General features: G+C 47.3%; 1 protein-coding gene across 1 annotated transcript in view; it reads right to left on the bottom strand.

Moving 5' to 3' along the window:
* LOC143998125 (ALS2 C-terminal-like protein) overlaps positions 1-13,007 on the bottom strand; it is a 67,791-nt gene that overhangs the window by 37,534 nt on the left and 17,250 nt on the right. Inside the window, exon 2 of the mRNA XM_077493868.1 lies at positions 5,795-5,811. Within this exon, the coding sequence (XP_077349994.1) occupies positions 5,795-5,811 (17 nt within the window). The remainder of the gene's footprint in view (positions 1-5,794; positions 5,812-13,007) is intronic.

Consider the following 13,007-nt stretch of genomic DNA (forward strand, 5'->3'; position numbering starts at 1 on the left):
ACAGGAGGAGGGTGCAGCCAGGTGGAGGGATGAGCCAGATGGACAGGAGGAGGGTGCAGCCAGGTGGACAGGAGGGGGGTGCAGCCAGGTGGAGGGATGAGCCAGGTAGACAGGAGGGGGTGCAGCCAGGTGGAGGGATGAGCCAGGTGGACAGGAGGGGGTGCAGCCAGGTGGAGGGATGAGCCAGATGGACAGGAGGTGGGTGCAGCCAGGTGGAGTGATGAGCCAGGTGGACAGGAGGGGGTGCAGCCAGGTGGAGGGATGAGCCAGATGGACAGGAGGTGGGTGCAGCCAGGTGGAGGGATGAGCCAGGTGGACTGGAGGAGGGTGCAGCCAGATGGAGGGATGAGCCAGGTGGACAGGAGGGGGGTGCAGCCAGGTGGAGGAATGAGCCAGGTGGACAGGAGGTGGGTGCAGCCAGGTGGACAGGAGGGGGTGCAGCCAGGTGGAGGAATAAACCAGGTGGACAGGAGGGGGGTGCAGCCAGGTGGAGGGATGAGCCAGGTGGACAGGAGGGGGGGCAGCCAGGTGGAGGGATGAGCCAGATGGACAGGAGGTGGGTGCAGCCAGGTGGAGGGATGAGCCAGGTGGACAGGAGGTGGGTGCAGCCAGGTGGAGGGATGAGCCAGGTGGACTGGAGGAGGGTGCAGCCAGATGGAGGGATGAGCCAGGTGGAGGAATGAGCCAGGTGGACAGGAGGTGGGTGCAGCCAGGTGGACAGGAGGGGGTGCAGCCAGGTGGACAGGAGGGGGTGCAGCCAGGTGGAGGGATGAGCCAGGTGGACAGGAGGAGGGTGCAGCCAGGTGGAGGGATGAGCCAGGTGGAGGGATGAGCCAGGTGGACAGGAGGTGGGTGCAGCCAGGTGGAGGGATGAGCCAGGTGGACAGGAGGAGGGTGCAGCCAGTTGGAGGGATGAGCCAGGTGGACAGGAGGTGGGTGCAGCCAGGTGGACAGGAGGGGGTGCAGCCAGGTGGAGGGATGAGCCAGGTGGACAGGAGGTGGGTGCAGCCAGGTGGAGGGATGAGCCAGGTGGACAGGAGGGGGGTGCAGCCAGGTGGAGGGATGATCCAGGTGGACAGGAGGGGGGTGCAGCCAGGTGGAGGGATGAGCCAGGTGGACAGGAGGAGGGTGCAGCCAGGTGGAGGGAATAGCCAGGTGGACAGGAGGGGGGGTGCAGCCAGGTGGAGGAATGAGCCAGGTGGACAGGAGGTGGGTGCAGCCAGGTGGAGGGATGAGCCAGGTGGACAGGAGGTGGGTGCAGCCAGGTGGAGGGATGAGCCAGGTGGACAGGAGGTGGGTACAGCCAGGTGGAGGGATGAGCCAGGTGGACAGGAGGTGGGTGCAGCCAGGTGGAGGGATGAGCCAGGTGGACAGGAGGTGGGTGCAGCCAGGTGGACAGGAGGGGGTGCAGCCAGGTGGAGGGATGAGCCAGGTGGACAGGAGGGGGTGCAGCCAGGTGGACAGGAGGGGGTGCAGCCAGGTGGAGGGATAGAGTCAGAAGGAGTGATGAGCCAGGAGGTGGGTGCAGCAAGGTGGAGGGAGTCACACACACCAGTGATAAGGTCTGACTTGGGGCACTCATCCCCAGCGCTTCCCCCACCACCTGACAAGTTCTTACCTTGGGGCACTTCCTTCCAGCTCACTCCACATGTCAGGCAGCGGGCATCGGTCGTCATCACCAGTCCCATATCCTGCACAGGGAACCTTCTCCAGCTCCTCCCCGTTCAGATCAGCTGATCATTCGGTTCCACCCCCGGGCTCCGGCGGCCGCAGAGAGGCTGATTAAGCAGGGCGGGCTGCAGGAGCAGCTTTGCTTAGGATCCTCCAGCTCCAGGACAAGTGGCCCGGCGGCCTCGGCCCAGTGAGTTTCCTATAGCCAGTCCGGGCCTAGGTGGATCCATCCTGGCTGTCTCTCTCTGTGCACAATGCCACCCGCCCTGCTCCTCCAATGGCTGCACATCACCAAGAGAGGAAGGCGGGGCGGGCAGAGAGCTGTAACATCAGCATGGTCGCCTTTGGCTCAGGGGAATGGGGGGGGGATCTGCCTGCATATTCTCCCCGCCCAGCAACTCTGCGGCCGCCAGCTAGAACCACCTCTGGTTACATTCCGCACCGCACCAGCCACCACCCGCCAAGGGGGAATCCGATCTTCCTGAGGGGACCCAGCGGCTGTGGTTGCGCCCCTAGGCGGCAGTGCACCCTAGGTGGCTGCCTAGTTCGCCTAGTGGGAGCGCCGGCCCTGCACATGTCGGTAACAACCCATACAATCCATACAAACAAAGACACCAAAACAAATACATTCAGAAATGGAGTTCTGTGTAATAAAATGGAAGGACACAGGGAGAAAGTATTGACCACATGAAGAAAGAGAGGTGCAAAAAAGGCATGGAAAGCCCAGACACCATCTATCAGTAATTAGAAAGCAATCCTGCCCCTTGTCAATGTAAATTAATATCAACCGGTTCAGTCTCACCTATAAAAAGGTGTCTCGTTACCAAGGTGTCACACAAGAAACATCTCATGATGGTTAAAAGCAAAGAGCATTCTCAAGACCTTCACAACCTTATTGTTGCAAAACATAATGATGGCATTGGTTGCAGAAGGATTTTTAAGCTTCTGAATGTACCAGTGAGCACTGTTGGGGCCATAATCCAGAAGTGGAAAGAACATAATTTCACCATAAACCGGCCACGACCAGGTGCTCCTCGCAAGATTTCTGACAGAGGAGTGAAAATAATTATCAGAAGAGTAGTCCAAGAGACAAGGACCACTTCTTCAGAAAGACGTGGAATTAGCAGGTACAATAAGTAATGCACTCACCCGCCATGGCCGGTGTGCATGCTCACCACGCAAGACTCTATTGCTGAAGAAAAAGCACGGTGAAGCTCGTTTAACCCGCTTAACGACCAGAAGAATTTGCCCCCTTAACCACTTTAGCCCCGGACCAATTGTCAGCCTAAGGACCAGAGGTCTTTTTAACTGGTAATTGCGCGGTCATGCAATGTTGTACCCAAACGAAATTTGCGTCCTTTTCTTCCCACAAATAGAGCTTTTTTTATGGTATTTGATTGCCTCTGCGATATTTATTTTTTACTATATAAAAGGAAAAAGACTGAATTTTTAAAAAAAAAAGATATTTTCTACTTTTTGTTATAAGAAAAATCGAATGAACTAAATTTTAGTCATACATTTAGACCAAAATGTATTCAGCCACATGTCTTTAGTAAAAAAAAAAAGGTCAATAAGCGTATATTTATTGGTTTACGCAAAAGTTATAGCGTCTATAAACTAGAGTAAATTTTCTGGAATTTACACAGCTTTTAATTCATGACTGCCTATCTCATTTCTTGAGGTGGTAAAATGGCAGGGCAGTACAAACCCCCCAATGACCCTATTTTGGAAAGTAGACACCCCAAGGAAATTGCTGAGGGGCATGTTGAGCCCATTGAATATTTTTTTGTTGTCCCAAATGATTGAATAATAACAGAAAGAAAAAAACAGTTTACAAAAAGTTGTCACTAAATGATATATTGCTCACACATGCCATAGTTATATGTGGAATTGCACCCCAAAATATATTCTGCTGCTTCTCCTGAGTACGGGGATACCACATGTGTGGGACTTTTTGGGAGCCTAGCCGCATACGGCACCCCGAAAACCAATAACTGCCTTCGGGATTTCTAAGGGTGCAAATTTTTGATTTCACTCCTCACTACCTATCACAGTTTCGAAGGCCAAAAAAAGCCAAAATAACACAAAACCCCCCAAATTACATCATTTTGGAAAGTAGACACCCCAAGCTATTTACTGAGAGGCATGTTGAGTCGATGAAATATTTTATATTTTGCCACAAGTTGCAGGAATATTAAAAAATTTTTTTTTTTTTTGCACAAAGTTGTCACTAAATGATATATTGCTCACACATGCTATGGGCATAAGTGAAATTACACCCCAAAATAAATTAAATAAATTCTGCTGCTTCTCCCGAGTATGGGGATACCACATGTGGGGGACTTTTTGGAAGCCTAGCCACGTACGGGACCCCGAAAACCAAGCACCGCCTTCAGGATTTAAATATAAAACGCTACCAAAAAAAACTGTTAGCGATTGCAGGGCTCAGGCCTGACTCTGCGAACGCTGCAGTTATGTGTTTAGTGTTTTATAAGTGACAGTGATAGATCGATACTGCACTTGGGTGGGCTGGGCCTTGGGGCAAAACGCAGGTGCCAGCAGGTATCTGGGCTGATCCCGCTAACAATGCATTTTTTTGGAACCCTAAACTGCTGGGGACGCTAGTATAGATCTGATCAGATCAGATATTGATCTGTTCAGATACTATACCACTACGAGAGGTTTATGCTTTGCGCGTGGGTGTTAGCGGTACTGGCACTAACCTAGCGCTGCCTGGGGCGACGCAGACCCTGACCCTAAAACCTAATTGATCTCACCCGCCGGGTGATCAGGGGGTTAAACCTTTATTGTGTAATAAATGGTGGGTGCCCTGATGCTATAAAAAGCAAACTAACCAGAGTCACCCGTAATACTTATACGGTGATCACTGGTGAAAGGGTTAACTAGGGGCAATCAGGGGGTTAAAATCTTTATTAGGTAGTATATGGGGGTCCCTGACGCTATATAAAAACCTTACGGGGAACCTAAATAACTAACTGGCTAACCAGTGTCACCAGTGACACTTATACTGTGATCGCTGGTGAAAGGGTTAACTAGGGGCAATCAGGGGGCTAAAACCATTATTGGGTAGTATATCGGGGTACCTAGCGCTATAAAAACCTGGCGGTGAACCTAAAAAAATAACTAGCTACCTAACGACACTAGTGACAATAATGCAGCGATCAGAAAAACGATTGCTTAGTGACACTGGCAAAAGGGGGTGAAAGGGTTAACTCTAGGGGCAATCAGGAGGTTAACCCTTTATTGGGGGGGTAGGGGGCTACCCTGGACCTAACACTAACTGCCCTGACAGTTTTAACTGTCACAACTGACACTAAATGCAGTGACCAGTAAATAAATGATCACTGCAATCAGTGACACTGTGACTGGGAGGGGGGCGGGGGGGCGATCGGGGGGGGATTTGTGTGCCTATGTGTACCTACATGTCAGTGTAGTGATTGGTGCACTTATTATGTGTTCTCCTCGCAGTCCGGTCAAAAAGACCGCCCCGAGGAGAATGACATCACTTCCTCCCTGCCTGTGTTTACACTACACAGGTGGGGGAAGCTTCTCATTCGCCAGGAGCAATCGAGAGGGGATGGCCAGAAACCAACGTCCATCCCCTCATCCCGGATCTCTTCTGAAGCGAAACGGACCGCCGCATCCAGCGGGAGGGGGTCCGATCGGACCCCCCACCCGCTGGAAGGCAAGCACGTACATGTATGTGCTTGTGCCTGTCGGTGCCATTCTGCCGACGTACATTGCCATGCGGCGGTCCTTAAGTGGTTAATAGACATAATTATTTTATTTGTGCAAATTTAATAATTCTGCATGTTTCTTTTTCTCACAGAAATGCCTGACTGCATTATTCCCTCCTGCGGCCATGGCAGTGGGGAAAAAAAAATGCAATTTCTTCTAATATTTCCCTTTTCAGCTTTCCAAAAGATGCAGATGTGATAAAATCATGGTTGAATAATGCCAGTTTTGATCGAAGAATTGATTCTGCAAATTCTGGCAGATAAGCGAGGAGATTACTTCCGAATTTGTTCCGCACACTTTGTCGATGATTGTGTTTACATGCAAGGCGTTAGAAGAAAACTTTAAAAATTGGTTCTGTACCAACCATTTTCAGTACAGCTACTGCAAAAAACAAAACAACCAAACATCAGTTTCAAACAAGAGCATCAAAAAGAGCAAGAAGAGAATTTATGACGGCGGGAACTTCACAGTCTGCGACAAGTGACGTGACTACGTGCTGTTGCAAGTGCCATAAGGAAGGACAACCATCAATGGTACAACATAATGATGTCGGGACACAAATAGGTCTTTTTGACTTTTCACTGTGACCAGTCCCGACATAGCTATTTCAAAATAGCAAAAATTGCTGATGTTAAATTAGACCATACGTATTATATGTATGATGAGCAATTCATTAAGCATCGACACCCGATGCACGCTACAACAGTAAAAGTGTCGTAACACATTTAAATATCATGGAAGACATAATGACTTCACCAGAAGTGGAACCATTGAGTGTGGTATCCCCATTATCTTCCAGTTTTCCTACCCCCCCCCCCACCCCCACCACCGACAACACAAAGTTGCCAGTCAATTTGCAACGTAACATCGGACAGTCCAGACATAGGAGCAAAGCGTAAACTTGGTTACTATGATGACCCAACATTCCTGAATCCGATGTGGATACACCACGCAAAAGTGATCTAAGTTTACAGGAAAGTGTGGCTGATGCCCAAGAGCATGATGCACAAGGCTACCCTCAGAATTTTGTCAAGGGAAAAAAAAAATTCATTGTTTTTGAAAGCTTGTTAGACCAGCTATTGATAAGCATGCTGTGTCCTGATAAAACATGCTGTTCAAGAATTCTTCAAATAGAAAAAAAAAACAATTGGCACAATGGTTGTGGTCTATTCCACGTGTATCTTGCTGCATAGTTTAAAATTGTGGCAAAGCCAACCAAAATTCAATCATTATGCAGCAGGCAATGTGCTATTGGCAGGTGCCATATGTCTAACCGGTGGTACTTATGCTAAAATTAAAGAGATTTTTGATTTGTCAGGGATAGTAATATTTGGAAAATCAACTTTCAATATTTATCAAAGAAAATTAATATTCCCTGCTATCGATCATAATTGGAATTTAACCACTTGCCACCCGCCCTATAGGCAAAAGACGGCTGCAAAGTGGTTTCATAGTCCTGACGGCGTCATATGACGTGACATCCACAGGATTTTGAGCCGCTGCGCGCCCCCGGGGGCACGCATTGCGGCGATCGTTGTTGCGGGGCGTCAGTCTGACACCCCGCAACTATGATCTCGGTAAAGAGTCTACCACGTGATCAGCTGTGTCCAGTCACGGCTGATCAGTGTAAATAGGAAGAGTCGTTGATCGGCTTTTCCTCACTTGCGTCTGCCAGACGTGAGTAGAGGAGAGCTGATTGGCTGCTCCTTTGACGGGGGGGTCTGTGCTGATTATCAGCACAGCCCCCCCAAGGATGCCCACACTGGACCACCAGGGATGCCACCAGACCACCAGGGATGCCCAGCACCCGGTATGTCACCCTAGACCACCAGGGATCCCAGTCAGTGCCCACAATGGATCCCAATCAGTGCCCACAATGGATGCCAGTGCCCACAATGGACATCACTGATCGGCATGCATTATTGTTTGGCACTGATTGGCATCCATCAGTACAATATAATGCCGTCTATCAGTGCCCATCTGTACCACCTATCACTGCCCACCCATGCCAACTATCAGTTCCCATCCATGCTGCCTATCAGTGCCCATCCATGCCCATCTCTGCTACCTATCCATGCCCATCTGTGCCGCCTATCAATGCTCATTCATGCCGCCTATCCATGCCAGCTATCAGTGCCAATTTGTGCCACCTATCAGTGTCCATCCATGTCGCCTATCAGTGCCACATATCAGTGCCACTTCATTGGTTCCACCTCATCAGTGCCGCCTTATCAGTGCCCGTCAGTGCAGCCCCATCAGTGCGCATCAGTGAAGGAGAAAACGTACTTATTTACAAAGTTTTGAAACTGAAACAAAAAAAAAAACATTTTTTTTTCAAAATTTTCGGTCTTTTTTTATTTGTTTAGCAAAAAATAAAAAACGTAGAGGTGATCAAATACCACCAAAAGAAAGCTCTATTTGTGGGAACAAAATGATAAAAATTTTATTTGGCTACAGTGTAGCATGACCGCGCAATTGTCATTCAAAGTGCAACAGCGCTGAAAGCTCAAAATTGGTCTGGGCAGGAAGGTGTTTAAGTGCCCGGTATTGAGGTGGTTAAATCATGCTGATATGATTAATGAATTCACAGGTAAACCTCTATTCCTGGTCGGTGATGGGCAGTGCGATAGCCCGGGATTTTGTGCAAAATACTCAACATACACATTTTATGGAGATATTTACCAAAAAAAAATATTGTGGACTTTGAATTGGTGCAGGTGTCCCAAACTACATCATCTATAGCAATGGAAAAATTTGGCTTCACCAAAACCTTAGACAGGATAAGAGAACAAAATTTGAATGTTAAAATTGTAGGAACTGACAGGCGCACGCGCATTAGAAAATTATTGACAACCCCAAAATATGAAACAATTGATCATCAATTTGATATTTGGCACTATGCAAAAAATATAAAAAGAAAATTGCTTCAAATCTCCCAAAACAAAAAAAAAGGATTATCGTCCAATTGCGCCATGGATTAGAGCCAGACTTACCCATTTTTATTGGTGTAGCAGAACATGCGATGGAGACGAGGAGAAATTTAAACAAAGGTGGGATTCTCTGCTACACCATATATAGTTAAAGTGGTTGTAAACCCTTACAACACACTTTGACCTACAGGTAAGCCTAGATTAAGGCTTACCTGTAGGTCCAAGAAATATCTCCTAAACCTATACAGTTTAGGAGATATTTTCCCGAAGACAGGCACCGCTGTCTACGGCTGTAGTATGGGTCTAAATTTATATATAACTTTAGTTATTGAATTACAAGAATAGTTAAGAATGATTATTTATATATATATATACAACATATTTAATGCATGAGGCATCTGCTTCATTATGCTATGGGAAGTTGGGAACCTTTGACCTTTTCTTTTCATCAGTTGTAGCCATTGTCTTCACTACCATATAAATATGACTGGGGGACTAGCTTGCATTTGGAGGAAAGGCGGGAGCCTGGCTGTCTAATCTAGGTAGCTCATTGATAAAATGAGCTTGTGACTCCCCTAGATTGAATATGCTGTATTTATCCTGTATCGTATCATCTTTATACATCTTTAATCAAAGCTAAGTAAATCTTTTTATTACATTCTTTGTGTGTTGTTGTGTTTTAATCCTTGCATTTACTGACCACATATCTGAAAGGTTAAATATATGAATGAACCTAGGGTTAAATGTAACATGAGATTTAACCCCTTAATACAACGGCGCATGCAGGGGCGGATCCAGAGTCTAGTCTCGGGAGGGGCACTGCTATAAAATATGTTTTTTTGGGTGCAATTTATATGGGAAATGGCTGGTATTTGCGCTTCAATCATTATGGCACCATGGTTGTTATGGTGTCAGGATGATTGAAGCGCATTATTTCTAGTAATACATTGTAATATAAAATTAAATGGTTCAACTCACCATAATGCAGAATCAGTGGGAGCCCTGAGGATGTCACTTGCCATGTCACCTGCCACCAAATGTGGATTGTCACTTGCCACGTCACTTGTCACCAAATGTGGATTGTTACTTGCCACGTCACCTGCCACACATTGCGGATTGTCACTTGCCACGTAGCCTGCCACACATTGCGGATTGCCACTTGCAACGTAGCCTGCCACACATTGCGGATTGTCACTTGCCACGTCACCTGCCACACATTGCGGATTGTCACTTGCCACGTCGCCTGCCACCAGATGCGGATTGCCATGTAGCCTGCCACACATTGCGGATTGCCACGTCACCTGCCACACATTGCGGATTGTCACTTGCCACGTTGCCTGACACACATTGCGGATTACCACTTGCCACATCACCTGCCACACATTGGGGATTGTCACTTGCCACGTCACCTGCCACACACTGCGGATTGTCACTTTCCACGTTGCCTGCCACACATTGCGGATTGCCACTTGCCACGTCACCTGCCACACATTGCGGATTGTCACTTGCCACGTTGCCTGCCACACATTGTGGATTGCCACTTGCCCCGTAGCCTGCCACACATTGCGGATTGCCACTTGCTACGTAGCCTGCCACACATTGGGGATTGCCACTTGCCACGTCACCTGCCACACATTGCGGATTGTCACTTGCCACGTTGCCTGCCACACATTGCGGATTGTCACTTGCCACGTCACCTGCCACACATTGCGGATTGCCACTTGCCACGTAGTCTGCCACACATTGCGGATTGTCACTTGCCACGTTGCCTGCCACACATTGCGGATTGTCACTTGCCACGTCACCTGCCACACATTGCGGATTGCCACTTGCCACGTAGTCTGCCATACATTGTGGATTGCCACTTGCCACGTAGTCTGCCACACATTGCGGATTGCCACTTGCCACGTAGCCTGCCACACATTGCGGATTGTCACCTACTGTGTCACTTTTCTGCTAAGGTGGTCTTTTGTTGGGTTCCAGAGTGAAGATAGGCAGCATAGAGATGATGCAATCTCTCTGCTGCACACAGCTTCCTACACAGTGAGGGCGGAACTGGAGGGATGCAGGGCAGTGAGAGATGATGTCATCTCCCTGCTCCCCTGCCTGCTGGCTTCCTGATTGGCCAGCAGCCCTCCTAAGCCGCCCAGCTGCCCCCCCTCACCGTCCACTCAGCGCGAGTACCCACGGAACCGGCTGCGCGGGTACCCGCGGAACCGGCCGCGATTGGACCCGCGGAACCAGCCGCGCGGGTACCCGCGGAACCGGCCGCGATTGGACCCGCGGAACCAGCCTGCCGGTATTCTCGGGGGGGGGCAATTGACCTGTTGCCCCCCCTGGATCCGCCCCTGGGCGCATGCTCCGTAGACAGCGGCGCGCAGGCGCACTGAGCGCGCCACGGTCAACGACGATATGCCGCGAATGGTGGCTCCCGTGCGCATGCGGCTTCGCCGAATGACAGCGGCGGAGCAGCGAGACCCCACCGAGAAGATGGACTACAGGGGACAGTGGTGACTTCACTGGCTCCTGTGTCAGGTAAGTGGCACATAATGGACTACTATTCCATTATGCTTTACCTTTGCAGGGAGACATAGAGGAAGTAAACTTCCTCTTTAATTTAGGTTATCAAATACACACATATAGATATACACAAACATATATGTCTCTCTATATATACACATTAGCAGCATATAATTTGTTTCCTTACAATATATATATGTATATATAGAGAGATACATATATATATTTATATATGTTATGCATTTATTATAAATAAATAAATATATATATATATATCTATTATGTATTTTATATATATATATATATATATATATATACACTACCGTTCAAAAGTTTGGGGTCACATTGAAATGTCCTTATTTTTGAAGGAAAAGCACTGTACTTTTCAATGAAGCTAACTTTAAACTAGTCCTAACTTTAAACAAATATACTCTATACATTGCTAATGTGGTAAATGACTATTCTAACTGCAAATGTCTAGTTTTTGGTGCAATATCTACATAGGTGTATAGAGGCCCATTTCCAGCAACTATCACTCCAGTGTTCTAATGGTACAATGTGTTTGCTCATTGGCTCAGAAGGCTAATTGATTAGCAAACCCTTGTGCAATCATGTTCACACATCTAAAAACAGTCTAGCTCCTTCCAGAAGCTACAAAACTGACCTTCCTGTGAGCAGATTGAGTTTCTGGAGCATCACATTTGTGGGGTCAATTAAACGCTCAAAATGGCCAGAAAAAGAGAACTTTCATCTGAAACTCGACAGTCTATTCTTGTTCTTAGAAATGAAGGCTATTCCATGCGAGAAATTGCAAAGAAATTGAAGATTTCCTACAACGGTGTGTACTACTCCCTTCAGAGGACATCACAAACAGGCTCTAACCAGAGTAGAAAAAGAAGTGGGAGGCCGCGTTGCACAACTAAGCAAGAAGATAAGCACATTAGAGTCTCTAGTTTGAGAAACAGACGCCTCACAGGTCCCCAACTGGCATCTTCATTAAATAGTACCCGCAAAACACCAGTGTCAACATCTACAGTGAAGAGGCGGCTGCGGGATTTTGGGCTTCAGGGCAGAGTGGCAAAGAAAAAGCCATATCTGAGTATGGCCAATAAAAGAAAAAGATTAAGATGGGCAAAAGAACAAAGACATTGGACAGAGGAACACTGGAAAAAAAGTGTTGTGGATGGATGAATCCAAGTTTGAGGTGTTTGGATCACAAAGAAGAACGTTTGTGAGACGCAGAACAAATGAAAAGATGCTGGAAGAATGCCTGACGCCATCTGTTAAGCATGGTGGAGGTAATGTGATGGTCTGGGGTTGCTTTGGTGCTGGTAAGGTGGGAGCTTTGTACAGGGTAAAAGGGATTCTGAATAAGGAAGGCTATCACTCCATTTTGCAACGCCATGCCATACCCAGTGGACAGCGCTTGATTGGAGCCAATTTCATCCTACAACAGGACAATGACCCTAAACACACCTCCAAATTGTGCAAGAACTATTTACAGCAGAAGCAGGCAGCTGGTATTCTATCGGTAATAGAGTGGCCAGCACAGTCACCAGATCTGAACCCCATTGAGCTGTTGTGGGAGCAGCTTGACCGTATGGTACGCCAGAAGTGCCCATCCAACCAATCCAACTTGTGGGAGCTGCTTCTAGAAGCGTGGGGTGCAATTTCTCCAGCTTACCTCAATAAATTAACAGCTAGAATTCCAAAGGTGTGCAATGCTGTAATTGCTGCAAAAGGAGCATTTTTTGACGAAAGCAAAGTTTGATGTAAAAACAATGTTATTTCAAATACAAATCATTATTTCTAACCTTGTCAATGTCTTAACTCTATTTTCTATTCATTTCACAACGTATGGTGGTGAATAAGTGTGACTTTTCATGGAAAACACAAAATTGTTTGGGTGACCCCAAACTTTTGAACGGTAGTGTATATATATATATACACACACTCACACAATACTTACAATATTGTTGTATTTATTATAAATACAAAATATATATATTAATAATTTATATATATATATATATATATATAGATCAGGGATATGCAATTAGTGGACCTCTAGCTTTTGCAAAACTACAACTCCCATGAGGCATAGCAAGACTCTGACAGCCACAAGCA

This window comes from Lithobates pipiens, unplaced genomic scaffold (genome assembly GCF_037356315.1).
Source record: "Lithobates pipiens isolate NorthernLeopardFrog02 unplaced genomic scaffold, aLitPip1_a1.2 Scaffold_19, whole genome shotgun sequence".
In the NCBI taxonomy this organism is placed as follows: domain Eukaryota; kingdom Metazoa; phylum Chordata; class Amphibia; order Anura; family Ranidae; genus Lithobates; species Lithobates pipiens.